Source organism: Polyodon spathula, chromosome 1 (assembly GCF_017654505.1).
Source record: "Polyodon spathula isolate WHYD16114869_AA chromosome 1, ASM1765450v1, whole genome shotgun sequence".
NCBI lineage: Eukaryota > Metazoa > Chordata > Actinopteri > Acipenseriformes > Polyodontidae > Polyodon > Polyodon spathula.
The window spans coordinates 9,093,953-9,120,862 of record NC_054534.1 but is presented as its reverse complement, the minus strand read 5'-3'; the positions used below and the strand labels follow the sequence as shown (position 1 = coordinate 9,120,862).

At 40.2% G+C, this 26,910-nt stretch overlaps 1 protein-coding gene across 5 annotated transcripts in view; it reads left to right on the top strand.

Moving 5' to 3' along the window:
• The window catches only part of LOC121313646 (LHFPL tetraspan subfamily member 2 protein-like), a 65,891-nt gene extending 45,258 nt beyond the window's left edge, over positions 1-20,633 (top strand). For 4 of the 5 annotated variants that reach the window (XM_041246419.1, XM_041246409.1, XM_041246399.1 and 1 more), the window contains 2 exons: positions 6,318-7,109; positions 16,475-20,633. In XM_041246419.1, coding sequence (XP_041102353.1) covers positions 6,704-7,109; positions 16,475-16,731 — 663 coding nt within the window. In that variant the 5' untranslated portion in view covers positions 6,318-6,703 and the 3' untranslated portion in view covers positions 16,732-20,633. Of the gene's footprint in view, positions 1-4,905; positions 4,973-6,317; positions 7,110-16,474 lie in introns of those variants that run through there. The other variant, XM_041246428.1, reaches the window with a different exon arrangement.
• Positions 20,634-26,910: the final 6,277 nt, after the last annotated feature.

Genomic DNA, 26,910 nt, shown 5'->3' with positions numbered 1-26,910 from the left:
TAATCAGCCTCCCAATTCAACACAGCCCAGCACACAAAGGAAATCTAAATGACTGTTTTTAAGCGCAGTCAGGTTACCTTAGCAATCAATGATTTAAACTATTAAATTAACTGAAATTCACTTACCTATTTCAATGTTGTTTTCCCTAATGGCTGGAAACACACACATTGTTGTTGTTGTTGTAATGCACTTCAATGGAAGATTCTTTACAGAGCATAGAGGTTGCTAAGTGTCATGTGGGAAGTGTTTCTGTATGAAAACAAGCACAGGCAAGGCTCTGACAGGTGGTGCAGAAATACACAGCTGCTCCCCTGCTGTGCCTGCAGTGTGCTGCAGTGAGGCATGTAGTGTGAGATGCACAAGATACCCTTTATATTAGAGTGCATAGTGATAAGACAGCCAGCTTTTCATTGTAGCCATGTCCGTCTCTCCCGCGCTTCCTGCCACCTGCGCCGGGCAGATCCTCGGGGAGACGTTAGATTAACTTGACCAGTCAGGGTGTATTACCATGTCGTCATTTTAAACTTTTTCTCCCCCACTTGAAATACTTGGATAATTATTGCTGAGGAAGTTTCTCATAATGTGCAAATAGTTTTTGACATGCAAACAGGTGTTCTTTATTTATTTATATATTTATTTATTTATTAGATCAAAGCAGCTGGTGAGTGAATAAAGGGCTTTTTTATGCCTGTGCCATAATATATTCCACAGTCTTCTGAATTTACATGTGCTATGTTATTTTTATAGCCTGTCATTGATTGCCATAGCAATGCACGACAGTTTAAACAAACTCCTAGGAGGAAGTAGAAAGGCTTTGTTGTTCATGTCAAGCCGTTGACATGAACAACAAATCTTCTGAATGTTTCTGATAAGAAATGTCCAGGTTCTGTGTCTTTTTTTGATGGCACTCGCTGCAGAGTTTATGGCACTAGCAGCCAATGGTTAGTCATTTGGAACAGATGTTAACTATGAGGGCAACTAAACATTTGCAGGCTGCAATAGTAAACTTTACAGCCTTTCTTGTTAGCCTGAGCCAAAGCACACTGGAATGGGGTCAGAGTACAGAAGAATATATCAGTGTTATTCACTGAACAGCACCAAAGCACAGGTTACAAGAGAAACAATACTAGTGGCAACAGTGGATACTGCACTTCCAATGAAGACTGCATGGCAGTATGGGAGAGGGGAGAGGGGAGAGGGGAGAGGGGAGGGGGGGGGGGGGGAAGTGCATACTACATGTATAACACGATTTTAAAACTGCAGTGTGCTTTCCAAAACTCCATAGTAATACTGGCTCTTTTTATGGCAGAGGCTGCCCTTCTGTTTGAAAAGTGCACTCTGCAGTTGAGTGAAATCTCATTGATTTTGTGTGTGTGTGTGTGTGTGTGTGTGTATATATATTATATATATATACACACACCTCATGTATACTAAACATACTTTCTGACATTTTAACTGTTAGATTTGTATTTTGGACACACCTTAAAAAATAGCGTCACCGGATATCACAAGAGTGCATGACGATTAATGTGGGGATTACTCAGTGCTGGCATAGTACCACTTCAACTCCAAATTATTTTTGATTGGAGTAATCATTTTTGTGTAGTGAAGGGACCCTGGCAGCAGAGGGCTACTTTACTATTGTTATAGTACAATTGGATCTGTTGCGCTGCCACCTAGTGGCTGCCTTGTGGAAGTGTTGACCCTAAGCACTCCGGCGCTTGTAGAACTCCATTGAGGTCAGGCCTGTCAAAACAAGAAGAGCAGCGCATTAATGTTTCACAAAGCGGTTAAAACAGAGCTCCAGCCCTAATGTGCTTAGAAGGAGGAATATGTTCGAACAGTTCGTCCTTCACAGGCAGGTTGAGATCTGTGTAGAGGCCCTCTGTGCTGTCAGGGGAGATTGGTTGCTTTCAAGGGCCCCCTTTTGTGCCTGGCTCTGGCCCCTGTGAGCCTGGGACTGAGTCGGTAATTATCCAATTATTGTGAATCGCTACAGGAGAAGTTCAAGGGTCAAAGCCTCGATGTGTGCCTCATCCATTACTCTTCGTCTACTGGCACTTTCACCTATGTACCACTCTGTGGTACTGTGATGTGTTTGTTTTGCTCAGTTTTATTGAAGGACTTTGCTTTTGTAGACTTAGTCATACGCAATTTAACAGTCCCAGTGGAGATAGTATGTGTGACCTCATCACACACCAAACAAAAAAAAAAGATAAAGGAACTGTACTATACACTATACTAGTACTCAAACAATGATCCTTCTCCAGTACTTTGTTTGAAGCTGTTAAAGAAGACTTGTGATAAAAGTGTTCGCAGCAGTGAGGCATGCGTGTGGTAAATGATCAGTTTTGGATTTAGCTGTCCTGTGAAATCCTGGTTTAGTCTCTGTGAAGATGATCTCATTCCAGCTTATGGGAATTGTCACTCACCCGGAATAGCATTATCATTGAACGGAGACTGCGGTTTGGCTGTTTATTCATTCCTTCATAGACCCCCACGGGGTATTACAGAAGATGAGGACCAATGCATTGCTGATTACTCATCAGAAGGAGCACAGTTGTATCAGAGCTCATTAAGGCTGGTAATCCCTGTGCTTCATGTGAGTTATGCGTTTGAACCTTGAATTGAAGGGTCAGAAAGTCTGCATTACCCAGACCGCTGAAGCCTCCGCGGAATCACACAATGTTGACTTTATGTTTGTGATTTTCATTAAGAAAGAGAATTTAACCTTGTGACCCAGTCTGAGCATTCCTGAACCGTTACACTATGGAGGAGTCGTGGCCAACTGAATTCCCTGTAATGTAAAATCTGTTTTTTTTCCCCCCTTTTGATTCTGTAATAAAATGTAATTTCTGTTAAGGTGCTGAAAGTAAAACCACAAACACAAAAGTGGTCCTGTTCTTTGTAAATGTGAATTATTTTGACAGATGTTAATATACACAGTACTGTCTGACACAAGGGACTGGCATGCCAGAAAGGATGCTGTGTGAGAATGCTCTAAAGCATATTACAGTACAGTCATGTGGATCTGTTGGCTAAACAGAATTCATCAGTGAGTCATTTTTCCATTAAGTCACTAAATTCATTAAACTGCACTGTTTGTTTGTTTGTTTGTTGACCATGACCTCTGTTTTTGCACACTAAATGAGTTGGCTTCAGAGCCCAGATTACAGTACCTTGCAAGACACCATTGTTGTGTTTGTTTTTTAATGATCCAAAGATACTGTAAAGTCCTCTTTTGCACCAACCAGTGCACAGCGCTTTATAACTCCCATGTTTCAGGCTGATACAGCACGTTCCTGGGGAATCAATAACCAGTATTAGATGGTGTAGACATTAAAGACTAAGTAGCAGGGTTCTGAAAAATATAGCGTTACACGTCCCCACGTGCTGCTGCAACTGTTTAAATAACATAGCTGTCATTTTTCTTTTCATTGGTAACATCCTGATAACTTTTTGACACTTCATAACCTTTTAAGGTCTGTTTCAAAGCTCTTTTCTAAATGCCCCCTCTAGTGCACTAGGGTTTTAGATCTCTCCTCACAATAAATCACTGCAGGGGGAATAAAAAAGTGCTCTGGCTTTTCTGTTCCGTACCACATCATGGATCATTATGGCTGTGTTGCCTGTTTGACAATGTGGGCAATAATCCTTATACTGTCAGTGCACTAGAGCAGACATTTTGAAAAGAGCTTTGAAACGGACTTTAATGTTTTAAGTTTAAAAAGTTGCCAGGAAGTTAACAATGAAAAGAACAATCACAGGTACTTTATTTAAACAGTTGTAGCAACACGTGGGGACGTGTAGTGCTATATTTTTCGGAACCCCGCAACTTACTCATTTAATGTACTGTAAATGTGAGCTGAAAGGACAGGAGGTGGTGTGTTTGATAGAAGCGTCTGTGAGGCAGCTCTGAATGTGTGTTCCCACCGGGGTTTGGGGGTTTGCCCATGGAGCCTGTGTTTTTGAAGTCCTGGCCACTTCTGGATATCACTGTGGGATGTATAAAAATAAAAAACACTTGAAGAAAAAAAAGTGTGTGGTGCACACCATTCAAACCTGCAATGTAAGGTCCGATTGAAAAGTGATTCGGGGAAATCCACAGTAACAATTACATGCAGGATTACAATTGTACCTCCGCACAGGACTGTTACAAGCCCACTCTGTATGTGCTGTGTGAGACATGTGTGGTGAATGAATGGCCTTGTTTGCTTTTGAGGAAAAGCAGGGTTATTGAACTTGTGTTGCGAAAGACTTGAGTGCATGTCAAGTAAGCGTGCAGAGGCTTATGAGTACAGTACATCCGCAATGCAAACTACACTGATACATATTTCATTCCCTGAGGAAAGGGTGGGATCCTTTACATTCCTCATATGAGATGTTCAGTGATTTTTGTTGGGCCATGAATAAATGTATCATTATTTGTGTAGAGTACATGCATTCAGTGTGAACGGGTGAAGGCATTGGCTGAACTTGTCTCTATAGTTTTCCCTCAATGTATAATTGAGTGTTTTTTAAAGAAGTACAGTACTTGTTATTTTCTCTTTCTTACTGTAGGGACACCAAGTGGACCCAACCCCCCCTTGGAGTCCGACAATTCATTTGAAAAGCCTTTGAAACATACTTCTTAAAAGGGCAGCATTATTTGTCTTGGTTATCCCCAACATGGAAATGAAGGAGGTAAAAGGTCATCCAGATGGGCGTTTTACCTCCTTCACACACTCTCACACAGCTCTTTTTATTTTTTTTTGCATGTGCACGACACTTGCCCTGGCACCATTTTCTCCATCACATGTGATCTATGTATCACCACCTCAAATAGAGGAAACACCTCCCCAGAATGTGGTGCACTTGAGCTGGAATGACGCAATGCCTCTTTCTGAAGCAGTTTTATCTGGACTGTATTGTACGCGGTATACAGATGCAAGGCACCTGACCTTATCTAGCAGCTAGATGGTAAAGTTAACAGGTTGGTGAACTCCTTCTGTAAGCATGTTGTGGAGGAGGAGGGGGAGGGGGGCACTCCTGCTCCGTGTGCTTTATCTTTTAATCTCTGCTTGAAATTACATTTAAAAAAGCTTAATCACTCGCTGCCTGTAAGAAAAATCAGCAGATAAAAGCTGTGCATGGCGTCTGTAATGTAGAGATCTGCTGATTTCAAGTGAACTCCCTAAGCCTTTGTTAAGGGGCTGTGATTTTCATGCTGCTCTGTGGTGTGCTGGTGTCTCAAAGGGAGACAGGTTTTTTATGTAATATGAGGTGCAGTGCCAACCAGATTTTATAGATCTTAATCATTACTTCACAAATTAAAACCAAGTTTAATTGCGGGCCCGGTTCAACATTACAGTTCAGGCCTGTCATTTTGTTTCAGACAAACTGCTTTTCTTTTCCTTTTTTTCTTTTTATTCTCATTTAAAGTTTCTCATAGAATGAAAAAACACTCAATTTCTCACATGTACAGTACAGCCTGTTTGTTTTGTTTCCCACTCTCAAGAACTTGAATTTGCATATCTTCAATTGAAGAAAAACTTCTAGTCGAAGCCTTTGTCAAAAGCATTTCAACAGTGCTGGCACTTTCTGTTTTCATTTCCCAGTGGTTTCTTTAAGCTGTGTCTCTGAGATGTGCTTGCAAAACACATCTCAGCTCCAAAAGCTCTTACCAAGGTAATGAGCACACAGCACTAAGGCAGGCTGAGGGATGACAGTAGTTTTGGGGAATTACAAGGGTAATAAATGAAATAAAAAACTCAATTCCAATAAAAATAAAATGGTCAGATTATTAAGAAAAAATAAGTCGGATCCACTATATGAAAATTTAAGCTTAGCTGCATCCATTCTTTACTTGTGAAAAGTGACATGTTAATTGGCATAATTACTGGTACTGTAGATCCACAGAAGTTCATACAGAACTTGTTTTTCTGTTGGAGATTATATCCCTGGCCACTGGATTATACGGGAGATGTTTGTGTGTACGTTTGTTTTGTTTGCATTTAATCACTGAAAAAAACTACTTAGCTAAGTACTTAACTTCAGATATTAAACAGCTCACAGAGTTGTGGAGTTGCAGTGGAGTTGTGTAGTGGTACAGAATGCTAGTGGGTGTTCCTGAGCCATGACACATAAATAGCAGTTAGAGAGCAAAAGCTGGGTCTGTTCCAGCTGAACCTATTGAACAAGTCCTTATCGGAAGATTGCTGATGCAGATCTCTAAGCAAACCCCGGGACTATATTGCTCTGGGATGTGAGTTTTTTTACTCTGCTTCATATCAGTCTCCTTGTTCATATCTCTCTCTCTTTTTTTTTTTTTTTTGTAGGTGTGTTCAGGAGTGATGTAAGAAGGCATTGGGCGTATCTCTGACGTGCTTCTGACGTGCTTCTGTAAAATGTAGTATCATGTACCGGTGTGAACGTTAACACAGAACTACCCGCTCCGCTGCTCAGGAAAGCCAGCAGAGAGAGAGAGGGAGAGAAAGGGAAAGGGAGAAGAAGCTGAAGTAGCTAAAGGAGTTATTCAGTGACGAGAGCATTGAGGGATTCTTCGAGCAAGTCTGTAAGTAAATGAATTCGGTTCACAGTTTGCTTCCCTCTGAAGTGAAAAAAGAAGAACAAACCTATTTTAAAGTGTATTTAAAACAAAACTGAAAAAAAACACCGCTTCTGCTCTGGACCTGTGGAAGTGTCACCAGCCTGGAACAGCACCATGTGTCATGTGATTGTAACTTGCCGCTCAATGCTGTGGACTCTGATGAGCATCGTGGTGGCCTTTGCTGAACTGATTGCCTTCATGAGCGCAGACTGGCTAATCGGGCGAGCCAAGCCCCTTGTGAACGACATCAAGACCAGCGCTGAGCCCTACCGGCCCACCTTGGGCATCTACGGGCGCTGCATCAAAGTAGCCAACCTGAGGAGCATAACCCTCTGCGGCCCGTACGCCGAGAACTTCTGGGAGATTGCCAGTGGGTTCTGGCAAGCCACTACCATTTTCTTGGCAGCCGGACTCTTGCTGCTCTGCACTGTGGCTTTTATTTCTATCTTTACAATGTGCTTTCAGAGCATCATGAAGAAAAGTATTTTTAACGTCTGTGGATTACTACAGGGAATTGCAGGTGAGTGGCATGCTTTTATTCACTCTGTTTTTTTATTTTATCTATTAATTTATTTTTATTAGTAAACAATCAGGCTTGGGTTTGTCTATCTGTTTCAGGGAACCAAAAGGGAAGGTGGTTTTCAGGGAACAAACAATTTCAATGAAAATAAAAATCTGAAAGAAATACGTATTTAACAATTTAAATATATAACCTGTTCATTCAGTTTGTATAGTCGACTTATTTTGGCTCTCTCTTGCACCCTTTGTTGGTGATAACACTGTTACTATAATAGACAGGGTGAGCTGTACATATATTCTCATAGGAGTTGTGACTTTATTATTAACAATAGTATGTTTAAGGCACCTTCATATATGTGCCATTCTAAATGAAATCATGTATAGCATTATATTTTTTTAGAATGTGTTTCCTGAACCCCTTGTTTCATGAAATCCTTGGTTTCCTGAACAGAATTGGGCCAATTCCACATTATGTGTGTTAGTTACAGTTACAGTTTGGGGCATACACATGCACTGTAATGTAGTCCAGGAACTTTGTTCTTGATTCAAACTCATAAGGAGTGATTTCCAGAGTGCTTAATGTTGCTGTAACGGGGAGTGTGCCATTGACTCACTGCAGCACTCTCTCTGCAGCTCCTCATTCTGTTTGACACGGCTAATAGTAGAGACTTAGAAATTACAAAAATAAAAGCTGGCATCAGCACTCGAGCAGGGTATTGCAGTGTCCGTTGCTGTGTTTAACTGTTTGACAGGCGAATTTATGGACTTTTTTTTTACCACCTATTATTGAAGCCAGTTAGTTGTTTTATATTATTATTATTATTATTATTATTATTATTATTATTATTATTATTATTATTATTATTATTATTATTATTTTTAACCAAAAGAACTATAGACATCAGGAGCTGGCTGCTTGGTTTATTAGTGAGGTCACTCCCTATTGAAAGGGTTGCAGCTGGGGATAGCTTCATGTGTGCTCAAGAACCAGGTGGCTTGTGCTTCCCTACTTCAGTGTATTGAACTGAGGGGTGAAACAAAGCCACAACCCACACTGCAGCATGCTCTTGTATCTCCTCAGAGTCCTGTCTCGGTCATGGCAGCTCCTTGGTTGTACTGTTGGCTAATGCAATATTGAAGTGTTGCCTCTCTGAATGGTTGACAGATGCTAGCTACTCCTTTATTTTGGGAGGGAGTTTGAGAGGAGTCTGTTCCCACAGCTGTTCGGGAACTTGCTCTGAGTAAGTCAGAGATGCCAGTTAGTCAGCATTAGTGACCTGCATGTGGGCGGGTGCTGTTTATTTAATCTGCTCTGACACAAGTTTGTGAGTTGGAAATGGAAATAGTCAGGGAGGCTGAGACCAAGGTCATTGCCAGGAGGTCACCACTTAGCGCTAGTGTGGAGAAGGAGTAGATTCATTCCTGTGATTTTATAGCAGCATGATTCATGAGTGTGGATCTTTTGAATCATCCTCAGATTTTTACTGATGCAAATAAAGTGTGTGAATATGTCTAAAGATAAGGCAGTCCAGTTATCAGCACCCTTTGTTTTTCACTAAGTTTAAAGGCTATGAAACACCAATGCTTTGATGTTAAATGGCATGTGACACAGTTACTGTCATTTGTGTTGTGGCAGCAGAGCATGAGGATAAATATGTTCCATATTGTATCACGATGCTGAAACCTGATTAGCTTCAGAAAGTAGTTTTCCTGAAACACTGTGTCCTTCAATTGGCCAGTCGCTTGTGCTTTGCCCGCCAACGCCCATGAGGTGCTGTGTAACTGGTGTACAGTAGTTCAGACAATGTGTGATACCAAAACATGAATTGGCTATTGAAATGATTACAGGAACAATTTACAGGAAAAGCAGCTCACAAACATGTTGGCATGCAGGATGAGATAAGTTTCATACGTGTAATAATAGCAAGGCCAGGCTTTGTCTCTTATCACATCATATGCTGTGTGCTGCTTCGTATCTCATGGGGATTGTTTGAGTTGTGGTGCTTGTGAAACTAAAAGACCAGTTGGAATGGATATGTGAAGCTATATAACCATTTACACAGGTCTCCTTCAGCTAGATTTGGTTCTGTGCGACTTGACCAGAGGTACAGTATATTCACAATAATGACGTACAAAAGAGCATGTACTGTAACACAAAGGGATTACACGACAACAACATAATAAAATAAGCAAATGTATAGATGATAATGTGTTGTAAATATACAGTAGCGGTAAAGACATTGATGAAACAAATCACCAAATGCATATACAGTTGTACTCAAAAGTTTACGTACCCCAATGGAAATTTATAATTTCTAGAAATTTCTGAAAACAAAGAATTTTAATAGAAATCTTTTGTAGCAAAAGTTTTGCTTTTGTAGATGAGGAAAAAAGTTACAAGAAATAGATGTCTACAATTTATTTCAGCAATTTTTTTTGCAAAACTCCAAAAATGCTAATTCAAACACACCTCTTCAGACACAGCTGTAAAACTCAACTCTTCTCTTCTGGACAATACAGCACTCTGCCTTTAATGCACTTTAACTTGCACTTATCTGCTCCCTATTTTACTATATTTAATCCTGCACTTAACCCAATCTGTAGTATTTCGTATTTCACTTGCCCTTGTATCTAACCCTGATGTAACTATCAACACTTATCTGCTCTTGAACTGCCCCGATATCAAATCATACTGTGTTTTATATTTGCTGTTATTAGGACTGAAGTCATTGTATTTTGTATCTTACTCTTAATTGTACCGTAATTCTTGATAAGTATTTTTTGCATACAACTGTAAGTCGACCTGGGTAAGGGCACTCTGGATTGGTGCAGGTATCAAAGTGTAAAAGGCCTCGCGGCTCGTGCTGTTAGCCAGCGAGTAAATGGAACCCGACATGCTTTGCTCAAATTGTTTTGCTGAGCACAAATCTGTCAAGCCATTCATTTAATGTTGAGTAGCAGCAGCATGCTTAAGTGAATTTCCTTTGGAAAACCCCAAAGAGCTCATTGTACAAGCACCTCACAATGAAAGAGAACGAAAAAAACGTTCATAATGAGCACAATTGCCATGCCATGCCATAAAAAGGATGAATTCTATCATTTTGAATCCTATGATTTCAGGCTATTGAGCACAAGTATGGAAGTTAATTTTACTTGAGCCTCCAGTTTTGATTACATTATTCCAAATTACAAGCTAATGTTAAGGTTTATATCCTCTAAACAAAGAGTGTTTTGAATGTACTAAATATATGGCAGAAGTACATTTAAATTGAAATTGAAAGCTTGGAGAGACCTACTCATACTGTGATGAAGGCACATTCGTATTCTGATTTGGCTAATTATTTATTATTTATATTAATTTTTTTTTAGTTTTTTTTATACAGCCTCTTTGTAAATAAAAAGTCCTTCTCAAGAAAGGTTGAATGGAGGACAGTGAGATTACATCAGATGTCTCGATGGGAGCTTTTGCGTGAAGCTAGTATAGGCAACTGAACCAGCGCCACACACTGTCTGCAGCGGTGCTTCTTCATAAGCTCTTTGATTAGGCAAGCCGATTGGTCAGTGACCACTGATAAGCTCTTTGATTAGGCAAGCCGATTGGTCAACGACCATTTGCCATAATGACATTAAAAAATAAAAAAAAATGCGTTCCCTGAAAAATAAATCTCCCCTTGAACTAAGCCTAGGCTTAATAAGTAATCTTGAAATATGTGGGCATGTCAGCTCTGTGAAGGGCACACTCTGAACAGCTGAAACAAGCCACTTATCAGGGCTGGAAATCCTTGTGACAGGATGGCACCGGACCAATGAAAAGTTTGATCTTGCCAGCAAAGCTTAGTACCTTTTTAGCAATGTTTTACCAGCAAGCAGATTTTATTTTCAGTGATTTTTTTTTTTTTGTTTTTTTTTTTTTTTTTTTGGGGGGGGGGGGGGGGGGGTCTCTTATCAGAGGTTCTGGGTGGTTGTGTTTTAACTAAAAATAAATAAAAGAAGAACTGAATGACCTTGGGCATTTTTGGAACTGATATTGGGTGGCTGTATGAGTTGGCTTCTTCACCCAAGTCAAAGTGAACATGGTCTAAGCCAGGGGTGTCCAATCACCGTCCTGGAGGCCGTTCTTCTCCAGGTTTAACAGGTAAAATGAGATCATTAAAGACTTCGAGGTCTGGATGGATGGAGATTTAATTGGTTCAATTAAACAATTTTTAGTACAGGGTTGGAACAAAGAGTGGAATGGCTCTCCAGAACTGTGATTGGCTACCCCTGTTTAAAACAATCTACTGCAAAAGATAGGGATGTGTGAGAAAGGGTTTGTGACATGTAAGGTGAGAGAGAAGGCTTGATTATTACCCAGGTATTATTGTGTGATCTTTTAACTAGTGAATGCATGAGAAAGAAGTAGTGGAGTAAACATAGCTTTTGGTTGCAGATGAAACTATCTGGAATAGTAAAACTCACTGAGACCATTATGCTGTTACTGCAATGGTGCACAACTCGGTCCTGGAGGGCCCGTGTTCCTGCAGGTTTTTATTCCAACTTCACCTTAAAGTACTTTATTGGACCTTATTAGAAGCTTAATTGGTCTAATTATCTAATTTAGGGGATTGTTAAAACAAAAACCAGGAGGGACACCGGCCCTCCGTGGCCTGAGTTGTGCACCACTGTGTTACTGTGTCATCATGTACTATATACTATAACCATGAAGCCTCAGCGGACAGTCCCAGCCATCTATAGATGTGCACTTAAAAGATTGTTTTGGATGGTCTCCAAATCATTTAAAGCTGCTAAGAGATGACCAGTACAAGCTGAGGTAATGCTTAGGAATTAAGAGCTCCTTGTTTTTTATTTATTTATTTTTTATTGAATGCTCTGATTGGACATTGCTCTTGGACATGACTGTTGCTTTTGGTGGAGCAGAACATAAACTCTATACAGCTGCAGACCTGATTCAGAGTGATGGATGGGGAACAGATGGAGAAGTTGAGATGTCTTCCTAACCCACAACTTACACTCTGATTCTCATTCACTAACCTGTCACTCAAACCTCCCTATTTCAAAAGTTCTGGTCTACATTCATCAATGTTATCGGGCCTGTGGATCTTAACAATCCAATCATGACACACGCATACAGATCCAGTTTAGGGGACTGTATGTTTATAATTACTGGGTACTGGTCCTCATGAGATTTGAATCGATAGAAAGGAAAGAGTTTGCTCAAAAGGTTGTCCTCTTCTACCCATGTCTTGAAGGCAGTTTTTTTTTAATCTTGTTTCTTGTAATAAGGTTTATCATCATATTTTAAAAACTTTTGGCTTTGTGCCTGACAGTGAAGGTACCACTTTTTCTAATGGGAAGTTCTGTGCCTAAGGCAGCAGGTAACAGTGAATAACAGTAGTGTCTGAGCATGTTAAGATCTGAAATGCAAACAGCCTTTCGTTCTACCTGGTTTGACTCGCACTATTGCTCAAGCATTTGAGAGAAGCAAACTGTTGAAGTATGAAGGAGAGCTAGCTAGTGAAAGGTAAAGAGCGTTCAAGAACTGAAGTGAATTAAAGAGATCCTGTATTAAACTTCAGGCACAATATGACCCTGGTAACAAATGATGTTACAATTGTTTTGTGTCTCAGCAATTGCAAAACTTAGTCCTGTAAGGAGATGTGACTCGTCTAAGTACAGTTCAACAGAAACGGGCAGGTGACTGTGTTGATCAATGAGGAAACCTGACTCAATTATCACCATTACCAGATCTGTTTTTCTTCCTTTTCCTTTTATCACTTGTTTTTCTTCCTGTCGATTAGGACTGAGGTGCTGCTGTCACAAGTGTGTGTTTTTTTTCCCATAAATGTAATTTCCCAATAAGTTTAAAATGTCCTTGTTATTAGAAGCTAGGCCAGTCAAAGTACACAAAGCCTGTCTGGAATGGAATGGAGGGTTTGTGCTGATTCTAGAGGAAATTGCTATTGAGTTTGATGGATCATAAACAGAATGTTTCATACATTCCAGTCTGCTAAAACAGAACTATTAATAATCCATAGGAAATGGAAAGTTGCTGCAGTTCTCCTAGAGAAGTGGTTTCCTCAACAAATTACTAAAATATATTCCTGCTAACCAGAAATGAATAGGCAAGCTGCACAAGAAGACATCTGTGCTAGCTTTCACAATGTGGTCACGTTGAGGCATGATCTGAGGGTAACTGAAGGTACGATGGAGAGGGCTATTGGTGGTACTACTTTCTGCATGGTTTAAGTGGTGGATTAGGTCAAGCAGATCATCCTGGATCAAGATTGAAATGGTTCTGTCCCATTGCAGACTTCCCGCGATCTATTGCACCTCACTGAACTTCGCTTGAGTCTAGGTTGCCACACTTACACCAGATGGAGAACACTGATGAGCCACCTAATCTCTAGATGTACTGTAGTGTATCTAGCAGGTTACTCCTCACCAGTGAGCTGAGAGTCGCATATTCTGAGAGGCTGACTGACCTCTGGCTTGCTTACAGAATACTGATCAACCCAGATGGAAACAGAAGTACCGATCCACACTGAATGAGGTTCAATAAGAGCAGCTTGCTACCAGGGCTAAATGTCCTGCTCTGCTGGTCCCACCATAATGAGGCCATAAATATGCTTTAAGCCATGTGCATTTTCACTGAAGTAATCCTGAATTATCGATCTGTTTGAAATAAATATAATTTTGGTAAGCAATTATTTTCTTTTTTTTTTATTTTGAAATGTAATGCAAGGTCTTGTTTGCAGCGAGGGCTCTGTGTGTTATATAAATGTAGGTATTTTCCACTGACAAGACCTTTCCTGTTTGTTTCATTTTATTGTTGTTTTCCCACACAGTATCTTCAGGAGAATTGATATTGTAAAGTTATGTTGCAATCGCCACATCATTTCCCTCAAGCTGTTAGTGTGGGAACTTTTCATCTCCAGATAAACTTGTACAGGATTTGACTTGCCTGTCCACATCTAGGTTCCTGTTGACTCAAGCGATAAACACTGAAGCCAATGATTGAGAAATCTGATTTACAACCTGTCAGACTTTCTATGTGTGTTGAAGCAAAGCACCCCCTGGCAATGTTTCTTCTCTTTGAAATAGACAAGTTGGTTGGGGGAAAAAAAAAGAAACAACACTAACCAGAAATCAAGGAGTAGGTCCTTCAGTGAAGAATAAAAGACTACTTTGTGTACTTAATCAGTGTTTCTTCTTCTATAGCACTATGTAATCCTGGTGTTTAGCACAGCTAAGAAGATAGCAAACCAGCTTTCTGAATTGTACAGTTTATCTTTTAAAAGTACTGGGACAAATACTCCAACAAACATTAAAATGTATATACTGAGAGGGCAGTTCAGTCTCCAGATTGTTGCAACCAAAAGACCGGCAATTCATTTTGAGCAAGACAGTCTTGACATATTTCCTCAGCAAGCGTGCCGTGTCTCAGTAATATAAATCCTAGTATTCATAACAGCTCTCCGGTGTGCGGTGCTGTTTCTCCTTCATTAAGCTGCAGAGAAGCGGTAGCACAGTTTTCAGTTTGATATGAATTGACGAGATTGTTACAGTGAGCAACATCAGTCAGAACCAGCCCTGTTTAAAACTCTGTTTGAACTCTGCTCTGCTGATTTTGTAGAATGCCTTTTTCGAGTTTGTTTGCCGCACTACAATAAGCAAAATCCTTCACCAGGAATACATGATGATAGCTGATTTGGAGATTTTGGATCTGTGAAAGTCAGTAATCCAATAGCCAGACACTGGTCTACGCTTTACCCAAAATTAAAATTGTGTTCTGCAAAAGTTGTACTACAGTTCACAGCAAAGATTTTTTGTGCTCTTTTTAGTTTGTTTTATAGTTTAGTTCAAATCAGATGTTTGTTGCGGGTCTGTACCCCCCTGCACTGCCAGCAGATGGAAGTGGTCTCAGAATTGTGTTGATCACCTGTGATCCGGGCTGGAACTAAATGGGTGATCTAAAGGTCAAAGGGGTCATGTCCCACTGCCAATCCGAGCAGCTGCCGCTCATTCTGGGGAAACCTAACCATGTCAGTGAGTCTCTGGTAACTCCATAATGTCTAAAATAACATTAATCCCATCAGTGTAATAATGTCATGCTTGTCTGGTAAACAACAAAGTCAGGGTATGCCCGTTTAAAAAATAAGCAAAACACATGTTAACAAGAAAATCCCCAATTCATCCAAGTGGATTGTGGTGTCAGCGTTTTTTATAGTATCGACCTACTGCACACTTTGATGATAGAATTTCTCCTTTTTAATATTATTGTGTTAAAATTCCTTTTTAGAAAAAGGAGCCGATGTTTGCATTGAAACAGACCCACCATGTATTATAGTAGCCCTCTAATACATTGAGATATAGAAAGAGAGACTGAAACAGGGCCCAGTATGTGACACACCTGTCCTCCCAAGCAGTACAGGTTTTTCTCACAATAAAGACAAATATTTACACACAAGGTCGTGGCAAAAGGAAGTCCAGACCATAAACCATAGTCTCTGAATGGTGACACTGTCATCAACGACCCTCAGCCCTGCCCACAAGTCTTTTTAACCAGAGCTCTTACTGCTTGGTGCTGTCACTTAGCACCCCAAGCCTTCCTCAGCTCCACGTTGAACGTGAAACATCAGGCGATTTGTGTTTTCTGGTGAAGAAAAGTTGAACCACATCATCATCCATCTGATGCCAACAATCTCCTCACTGCCAGGCTGTTTCACATGTGGAAAACATTCAGGCCCTGGTTTCTTTTCCTGCTTTAATACACTTGCAGCTGAAATGTAGGGCAAAGATTATACTGCCTGAAATGAGTTTTGTGATTCATTTATTTTGTACAGATGCCCTGTCATATTCCTGAGTCATGGGAGATTAAGCCCACCTATCATTTTAAATGGGTTACTTTTACTTCAGACAGACCTGTACTCAGTTTATGAAAGATCTGACTCTTTTGTCTGACAGTACACTTTCATGCTTGTCTTTTTTTTTTCTTTTGGACCCTTACTATATTTTTGTATGGCTTTGGTGGCTGCTGGTGTTGGGTCTGTAATGTTATGCACTCAGTGTTTGTGTTATATTAGTCTTTGCAGCACCAGGCCATAGCGTGCAGTAGTCCAGTTTATCAATGGTACTTTACTTTTGAGGCTGCGTGTGACATGGGACTATATTCTTTGTTACACAGCCTGAGCTCTCAGCCATTCTGTTCCAACCTGTGGATGCAAAGTAAAGAGGCTTGTTTACAAAATGCATGTTTCTGTGTAATCATTTTCGGGAATAATATTGGTGTCCAGTTGGTAAAAAAATATACAGAAATAAAGAGTCTTCCTGATTTTTAACATGTGTAATGTCTTTGTTTTTGTTCAGGTCTTTTCTTGATCCTGGGCCTGATGTTGTACCCGGCTGGCTGGGGCTCCCAGAAGGTGCAAGATTACTGCGGCCACGACGCGTCTCCATACAAGGTGGGGGAGTGCTCGCTGGGCTGGGCCTTCTACACAGCCATCGGGGGCACTGTGCTCACCTTCATCTGTGCCGTGCTGTCCGCACAGGCTGAGATCGCCACGTCAAGCGACAGAGTGCAGGAGGAGATCGAGGAGGGCAAGAGCCTCATCTGCCTGCTGTGAGAGTGCTAGGGAGCCCTCCTCCTCCTCCTCCTCCATGCCTGGGAATATAGGATCCTTCCCAAGGAACACTCCTCCTCCTCCTACTCCTCCTTGCTTGGGAATACAGGATCTTTCCCAAAGAGCACTCCTCCTCTTCCTCCTCCTCCTCCATCCATCCTCCTTCTCACCTCGGAATACACGATCCTTCACGAGGAACACTCCTCCTCCTCACCTGGAATACAGACTCTTTCCATCATCTCTGCTCAGTGTAGAAAGGGAGCACAACATTGTTTACCACTAAGACTGACAGCATGTGGTCCTTAGGCTGCCGTGGCCTTGTTGTTTTTTAGTTTAATAATCGTCGTTGTAAGCAGCATCAGAAAAAAAAAGACTCGCCCTGTGTCAATCCATTGTGCCAATCTTGTGCCACAACGAGACAACATGACTTGTATATACCTTGTAAATAATGTACAGAACGTGTTGCATAACAGACTGATGTTGAATTTGTTGAAACTGGGATGACTGTTTTCAGTCTCATTAATTTTTTTATTTTAATCTAAAAAACCAGCAGTTTTGTACATGTTTTCCCTTGCTAATAGAATCATTGTATTCTCAAACCACTATGTGCATAAAAACAAAACTTTGGTAACAACTTCAGTGCCCAGCATTGTGCTCAAAAATACCTTTTCACAGTTTTTTATTCTTTTCCTTTATGTGCACAGTACTACCAACTGGGATCAGTCAATATACTGGGGCAGCTAGTGAAGTTGGCTGTTGGATTACCAGTACAAGGTGCTTTGCTGGAGCAAAAGCACATGATTGAAATATATTCGTTATCCCTCAACAGCCCTACCTTGGCCTGAAATCCACTCCTTGGGATCTGAATGTAAAAGATGCTCTGTGCAGGTTCCAAACCATTCTGTGAAGCATGGTTCTTCAGAGAGGACCACGCGTCCAGAGCATAAAGGACAATACCAGATAGCGGTGCCAACAGCTACTTCAAATAGCCTCTGTCTTCAAATTCTTGCAGGATCAAATATCTTTTTCCCACATGCCAGAGCTTCCAAAGTTAAAAACAAAAACTAAAACCTATATTTCAGCCCCCACCCTACCCTCTGGGATGCCCCGGTGCCAGCTGCTGTCACTCCCCACACCAGCCAGGTGACCTGGCCAGGGCTGCCTTCTCTTACACAGGGATGTGTTTTCCATCATTAACTAACTACAGGCTTGGATTGTAGTTTCCTGGGCAGTCTGCAGCTTGGGGTAGCTAATGCCAGAAACAATAGTGCTCTCAATAATGTTCTCCCAGAACAAACACCTGGGACTGGCTCAAGCAGTCATTGTTCTGAGTCCTTCAAGCCAGGGTGTGCTGTTATCAATGACTGAATAAGCAGACGTTTTCTGTTTATTTTGAATAAGAAGTGCACAGATGCATGAGTTTAAGCTGGAGTGGTGTATATCTGAGAAAAAAAAGAAGAAATCTAAAAGGTACTGTAACAATATCTGTTTTATGGAAATCTTGACTAGATTCTGTGGGAAAGCAATTGCATGGGCCAGTCCCTGTGTTCAGAGGCTGTGTTGTGTAGAGATACAAGCAGGTTTCCACACTCTTAATCAACAGTGTCAACAGATTTGTTCACCTCACACCCACCTTTACAACAGCTGGTAAACTGCAGAAACCTCCCTCATAATTCACTGAAGCAAACGGCAGCTTGTGATTCCAGCGCACGTAGTTCAGTGCTCTACAGAGTGCTATTGGACCTGGCTGTATCATTTTTTATTATTTCCAGAAAGATGGCTCCGTTCTAAGTGGGTTACTTTTTCTTGTTAACAAGTTTGAGTTATTATAATAATAAAAACGATGCCCCCACCTTCAAAGGAAATTAAGTTATGAGAGCCCAATCATCAACCAGCTATTCAGTCTCAATTTACTGGCTTTCAGTTGACAATCGGCCACGCTTCATTTACAAGGTCTCCGAAGTGCCTTGACATCAGGACAGTGAAAACTGAAAGCAGGATGGCTCACACGAACAGTAGAACCATCTAAACAAAGGCCTACTGTGTTTTTTCCCACCAAAGGAAACTGGAAGGTGCAACTTTTTGGTTTAGAGTGACATTAACAATGTAAAGAATGAAAGGGTGAGCACCTTGCTGAGTGATCCTGCTGATGTAAGCAGTCTTGTGAAGAGTTCTGCCGGGAATGCCAGTGAAGCAGTGGCTGAGAGCCAAAGGCAGCTACAGTAGTATCATGTCTCAGCAATGTCGGGTTTATGAAACTGACCCTGCGAACTCGGTTCAGTCTCTAGGGGAGGAAAAAGAATATGTTCAGTACAATATTTCATTTCAGCTTTTTAACAAACAGTGGAACTTTTATGTTGATTTCTTCGGCCAGGAATGTCACTACCTTCTAATTAAAAAAGAAAGCTGGTGTGCTTCTCAAACGAGACACATTCTTTAGTTTGCTTTACCTTCACATCTGTGTCCATTTCAATAATGTCCTTGGCAAAATATAAAATAACAGAATTTCACTTTGGCAGAACAGTGAAATCTAATGTTGGTATGTTTACAGAAGTTAAAATATATATGAAGCAGGTCCCTTCTACTAGCCAACAGCTTTTTTGAATCCTTCATTTCAAATTGTGGGGAAAATGGCAGATGTTCTTGTATAGTGACTGCATGGGTTGATTGTTTTGTTTGCCTGATTGTAAGCAGGCTGCTGTTGAGCCTGTGTACCTACATCAGATACATGTTGTAGGGTTATTTCCCACCAGCTTTTCCAATGTGTTCAATGTCTGTGGTGGTGTTTTTTTTTTTTTAAATGTAATGTATGTATTGCAAAGTGCCATAATCTTTCCTGTAAATGTAACCTATTTAAATATATATATGTGTATACTCCTAAGTATGTGAGATATGTGCAATATCAAAACAAAACAAGTGTGAAAATGGACTTTTGTCCTTGTACTCCTTCCTCTGCCCTAGCATGCCTTGAGTGAGTTTTAAAATCACTACCTATTTACAATCAAACCGGATGACTACCCAACATTACTGCAGCTGGAATCCAATGTTTATCCTGCGTTCTTCGCTCCAGTGAACGGAACAGATACATACAGTGCATCACAGAATGCACTGAAGAGATCTGTGGCTGCTGATGTCAGAGGCTAATGCCTTAGTTTAACCCTTTAATGACAACTTTTGACTTCACCAGACATCCGCCAGAAGCCAATAATTACCCTGCTAATGTGGTTTCTTCTTAGGAGAATTCCTTTCTTTGGGAGCTCTGTGATAAATGTGGTGTTTGGATGGATAGCCCTGTAAGAAAGCTGCTCACAGTGCTGTCTATTATCACCTCTCTTTCAGCTCTGCATATACAGGCATGGTGTGAGTGTGTGTGCTTGGAGCAATGGGGCTACCTTCTGTATTACAGCAGGAGTCCTATGCTTTCTGAAGTCTCCCTCTACATCAATAACCAGGTCATTCGGCATGACAGCTGCAGTGCTATCTCTACACACTTCCTTTTCCTGTTCCCAGCTCTCCCATTCCATTCCATGTGCCTTTTATGGAGATTATTATTCAACCAGTGATGTCTTAAAAAAAAAAAAAAACACCCATTTTCAAACCCACATGCTCAGCACTATCAAAAATTAAAATTGGTTTTGTAGGGCAATGTGTCGTTTCCATTGTCAGTCTCCCTTTGTTTGTCAAATCATCGAATTACTGCTGTTCTGTTTATCAGGTGACCTGAGAGCTTACTGGAGGGATGCTGGAGTTGTATTGTAGAGGAAGACTCCTCTGAGTTTCCTTCCAGTTGACCATGTGTTTGTATGCTTCTGTAACAAGGGAATTCAGCAGCAATGCATGCCAAGCTCTTATGACATTGAAATGAGCGACGCCACTTTGAAATAATAAACCTGGTCTTGTTTAAATGTCGTCTTCTTCATTTCTCTACTGAATGCACACTTACACATTTGGGAGCTGTTCTTTACATTGTTGGCGAAACAAATGGCAAACAACAGGTCATTAAAAAATGGTGGCAGTGAATGGGAATGTGTGTCAAAATGGAGAAACTAAGTGTCTTTGCTGGCCAGTAATGTTCTGAGGGTTATTCTATGCAGACATTTAAATGGCATTACTATAGTTACTTATGTAGTAAAGCCCTGAATGGTCATCGTTTCCTGTATTCTGTATACTAGCTGCTTTTGCACTCTGATGATGTCCAAATTGGTTTTGTTCCAGATCAGAGGTAGGCATTTACAGCCACGTGTGCCATTCCACAGCAGGTGTATAATTAAAAGATTAAGCACTTTAAGTCCAGCTCAGAGGTTTGCGTGGTTCAGTTTATTATACAGAACACGTTTGGAAGGAAGTATGTGGCTGGAAGAAAATTTAATCAGAGCACAGTGATGCTGGGCAGTGAAAATGAAGGGTGGTGTATAAAAGAAGCACATCCCTTCAAGGTCAAATCCCCATCTGTCATGAGTTCTGCTTATTGCTTTGAGTGTTTTAGGACCATGTCTTGAGAGTAGCAACACAATATAAAACACTGTGTTTCAGATTCTGCATCGCCTTGACCCTCAACCACACTATAAGCAGTGCCTCATAGTGACATTGTGCAAAGAATACAAAAGCATGACTTGGTTATGGTTGCAGATTGTGGAATGGACTATATCTTCAATTGTCCAATTACAATAAGATGTACAATTATCAACTCCACAGCTATGCAATACCAGACAAGCAATGTACAATTCAAACACAAATAAAACTAAATAAAGTAATATGTACTATTAAATACATTTTTGGCCAGACAATGGGACCAAAATCAGAAACCTAGTGGACTAAACAAAGTCAAGCACTTCTACTGGCCTTCAAAGTTGGCTTCAAAGGGGAGTTGAGAATGTACAATCCATCAGGTTTTCAGAAGTCCTTCACACCTCCAGCTGCCTGGACTGCAGCGGACAGTATCTGTAGACATGGTGGTTGCTGAAGGGTTTGCTTTAGGAACGGCCCTTCACGTTCCTGTGTTAGTAATGCTAGTGTCACCCTGCTCTTCAAGAAAAAAGAAGATAACACCATAAGTGACGGGTCAGGCACTGTTTCACGAAAAAAAAATTGAATGACAATTTAAGTTTTTTTCCCGATTAAAGTGATGGGGATTGACTCCCTGGTATAAAATTCCCTGACATTTAAAATGATTATAATTAAGATATTATATTCAAGCCATTGATTATAAGGCAGGCTATGAAGATGACCCCAATTACCTCAAGAGATGTTAGTGCTAATCTTAATAAGCGGTGCCTTCTTAATGATGCTGAGATTAAATACTTCAGTTCATGAAAACTTTAGTGCAGACTTTAGAGCATCCCTGCTGGGCAAATTGGCAGCAAGTTTATCCTCAACTGAAACGTTTATAGAACAAGTTACCAGTTAGATCCTAGTCTGTTCCCTAGGAATGCATTATCTAGAGCAGGGCTTCCCAATCCTGGTCCTGGGGACCCCCTGTCTGATGGTTTTCATTCCAACTGAGCTCTCAATTACTTAACTAGACCCTTCATTGAACTAATCATTTGCTTAATTAGACCTTTTTAATTGTTCTCAGCTCCTAAAAAGTTACATATAAAATGTTACAGCAACTTGACATCTGTAACTGTTTAGAGCTGAAAACGAGTAAAAATGTCTACTTAAGCAAAGTATTAGTTCAATTTACTTAAGGGTTTAGTTAATGGGAGCTCAGTTGGAATTGAAAACCAGACCACACATGGGGTCCCTAGGAGCAGGGTTGGGAAGCCCCGATCTAAAGGTTTAGTGAGGAAGTACGTCCTAATTTAGGAGTGTGCAGTTCTCTCATACAACACATCTCACTGGTGCTTCACCAATTCCATTTAGGTCTGAAGAACTGATCAACCTGTAATTAAGACATATACATCTGCAGTACTAGTACTACTTACTTACACACCAGAGGATGTAGTGCTTGCATTGGCACATGTCAGTTTATCCAGTCGCTGTGCTGTGTCCATCTGGTACACTTATTGCATGGCTCATTATGTCTTAATACGACAAAAATGCCCTGCAGCATGCATAGCAATGGCTTGAGAAATTAGAGGTAGTAAAGCAGTATTATTAAAAAAGTGCAACAAACTCGTGTACTGCATGCCTCCACCACTTCAGGAGCAATCAGGAGCTAGGGTCCCAGCACTTATTACCTTGTGGAAGGGCACTCAGCTCCAATCAGTGGCTGCTGTAGAGCCTCCAATTACAGGACAAGCTGATGAAAACCCTACAGGGTTCCATACCAAAGCCCATCACCACGTGTCAGCTTTCTATGTTCTTCAGGGCTTGACTTTATTGCAAGTCCACTCCAAGACCGGCAGATTAACCCGGGAGAACACTTCATTGTAGGAATACAACTTTGTTTATTTAGAAAGCGACTCAAAACATGTAATAAAAACAAAACAGAACTGTCTGGTGCTAATGAGTAAATGACAGTGTGAAGCAAAGGGAAAGTTACCAGAGCTCCCTGTGATTCACTCCCGACCCCAATCCTAACACCAAGGTACTGCTAAAGGATGTTGCACCTTAGGTGGGCCGTGCTATGAAAGACAGAGGCTCAGGGAGGTGTATTTAATAACTCTTAAGTGCACTTTATTTTTTTCCAATTCTGTTACATCATCAGGTGCACATTTTGCACTGCAGCATAATCTTAACACAGACGAGCCCCAACAGAGATTCCCAGGGTGGCTAAATGAAAATGTATAATTTATTGCTTTCAGAAAGGCAAGAGATGGAGAAAATAAAAAAAGAGCTGAACCATTTTCCCCCTGTTCTATCAGTCGTACTGCGACACCTGCTGGAGTCACAGGAGAATAGTCCTGTCCTGGAGGGCCGGTGTCCCTGCAGGTTTTTATTGCAACTGCACCCTGAAGTACTTAATTGGACCTTATTAGAAGCTTAATTGGTCCATTTAATTAATTTAGGGTATGGTTAGAACAAAAACCAGAAGGGACACTGGCCCTCCATGACCTGAGTTGTGTACCACTGATGTAGATCAACCCAAGGCTCATAAGATTAGTACCAGCACTCAAGTAAAGTGCAGGTAACTGTAATGAACAGTAAAGCACAGACTTGTATTTCATTTTAAACATGCACAATCAGAAATAATAACAAAAGAAAGTTTACAAACGAGAGGATGCCATTCGGCCCATTGTGCTCGTTTGGTTGTTAGTAGCTTATTGATCCCAGAATCTCATCAAGCAGCTTCTTGAAGGATCCCAGGGCATCAGCTTCAACAACATTACTGGGGAATTGGTTCCAGACCCTCACAATACTCTGCGTAAAAAAGTGCCTCCTAATTTCTGTTCAGAATGTCCCTTTCTCCAATCCATTTGTGACCCCTGGTGAAGTGTGCAGTATAATAGTGTGTGTGTGTGTGTGTGTATATATATATATATATATATATATATATATATATATATATATATAATTTGACCTGACCTCAAGTCCTGTGTTCTCATTCAAATGTTTTAGTAACCATTCTTGCTGAGACCTGAATGAACGAGAGGACGGGGAACAGCACAGTGCTCATTGAGAAAGGTATGCAGATAGGGGTTTGGGAAAATATTGCACAGATAATCCACAGGACGGCAAGGTTCACTGAAAACATAGCAGATGGACGACTCAATGAAAACCGTGAACTCACTGTTAAATGAGAAGGAACCTAGAGGCATGCAATACAAACAGTAGTTTATGGTTTTAATTTTTATTTGAGACTTTGTGTTAATACAATAAATATACAAAACTCAAACTACTTCACATGCGACATTAGAGGAACAGAGGGAAAAAAAAATGCATTTGTACAGCACAATGAAACTCAAACAATGACAAACCATCAGCCATTTTTACAAAATATACAAATATCCCTTAAAATCTTTAAATACATTGGAATCCTTTCACATACTGACCTCTACCCATTTTTGTTTTCATTAGTATTACTCCACATCTTTTCTTTTTTTATTAAAGGTTTATATGCACAGCACACAGACAAAGAATTCACATTGCGTCAACATGTCGATTCTCAAATCTGTACCATCACTTGATTTAAACCAAATTCAATAAAACACAAACAAATCTACTGAGAGCAAGTGAAGAAAAGCTATCATGACCAACTAGAAATCACTGTCACTTTCATAAAATAAAACAAAATCACTCCAAATTCTTGAAACATTTTTCAGCCTTTTATAATGAACATGCGTTGGTGAAGCCCATTGATTGGATGGATGCACTGTTTGTGCTTAAAACAAAACACATGTGTATTAATCAGTTATTCTGATAAATCACACTATAAATATCAAGATAGAAGTCTGACAGCACACACTTCACAAAGGTTAATTTCTGATCACATTGATCTCCCTTTGATTAGTGGAACACAAGTTCAATATAACAGAACTCCAGATAAAACAGAATACTGTGAACTATAATTGCAAAAACCAACAGACATGATTAAAAAAACCTGGGCAGACAGAAGTCACACACCATGTATATTTACTGAATAAAAACACCATATTTAAAAAGAGAAACTGAATGAAAAAGATAATAAGTACATTTTGAGAGAGGGGTAAAATAACAATATGAAAGCAGCAAGAACTGCTTGGAGCAGTAATGTAACTGGCCCTGCTCTCAAGTGATTTCCTTGCTCATTTTATACTGTTACAATGATCCTATTACTCTCATAGTTTGTCTTTGCACTCACTTCAGAATACGGCCAAATATATTATAATGGACTGGATTCAGACTGTGCATTACTAAATATTTCAAGAGTATCGTCTGGTAGTCCAAGGTTAGTGCTAAAATCACGGGCCAGAGTAGAAACATTGGGTTTAGTTGAATTTATTACAAATTAATAATAATAATAATAATAATAATAATAATCTGTAAAAGATTAAAACGTGTAAATACTCCCACATTGCCAGATTTCTTCCTAATAAAGTACAGTACTGGAAATGTTTCCATCATATCACCAATCTGCCAATGGAGGGGGGGGGGGGGGGGGGGGGGGGGGGGAAATACAGAACCAGCTAAATAAACCAGGATATGGATTCCATACCGTTGCAAAGCTACTGTAGTGGTTAACTGGTAGAACAGGGGATATTGTAAGAAACAAACCTGAATAGTACAGGAGCCAAATAGATCAACTGTAACATTTCCTTTTGTACACTAGGCTTGTTCTTCAAAAGGTCAGTTTCAAAAGTACCCCAAAATAAAAAAATACAAAGCCCCCTGAAGTAGATTAGGTACCTGCTCATGCATCTGAAATTATTTATATATATATCTCCTGAGTATTCATTACTGGTTAAAGTACCTCTTAGGGAGCTTTCATTGTGAAAAGGCTGGAATATTTTTCAAAAAGCACTTTAGCATTTATGTATTATTTTTTAAACAAGTGTGTTAAGGGTTAACTTGATTCCAGGATGACTTTTTGTTGTTGCTTAAAGTCATTCTTATTTATTTATTTTATTTTTTTTACATGAAGGAATAATGTTGCGATGCACTTTTAAAAGAAAGGTAAAAGGCAATCAACACACAGACGCATGCTCCCTGAACACAACAGAGATCACCAGCAAACAAACAAGCAAGCAAACAGAGCAGCACAAACACTGGAAGGTATTAAAGTGACCTCCTCACCCTCTAGCCTGATGTATATTCAGATACTACTAGAATGAAATGTAAGAGAACACAGAAAAGGAGATACAGACAGGAGTCTGCTTTTCAAATCCAGCATCATTCGCTACAGGTCAGCTTTTATTTGCATGTACTGAACATACCAAGCCACAATGACTGACTGGATAAAGATGCTCACACAACGCTGCTTTTACTGGCACTGCATTGTTGACTCTTCTCATCAGATGCATGCAACGTGCCAATGTGGATAACCTGTAGGCAGACGCACCTTTTAACTGCTTGACTGCTTTCCTTTCTTGAAGGTGCATTTACTTATTTATTTATTAGGCATAATATAATCCTCCAAACACCATATCACTGTTAAAGCTGCTGTAATAGGCCAGTGTTTGTTTTTTGCAGCTTTAAAGTAAAATTGAAGTTTTTAAAATGTTGCAAGCAATAACACTGTACAGGTGTAACTGGGTTACACTACTCCCTAAGCTGACTGAAGGATATTAAGGTTAAAAAGATTAAACATGTGGTACTTACCTA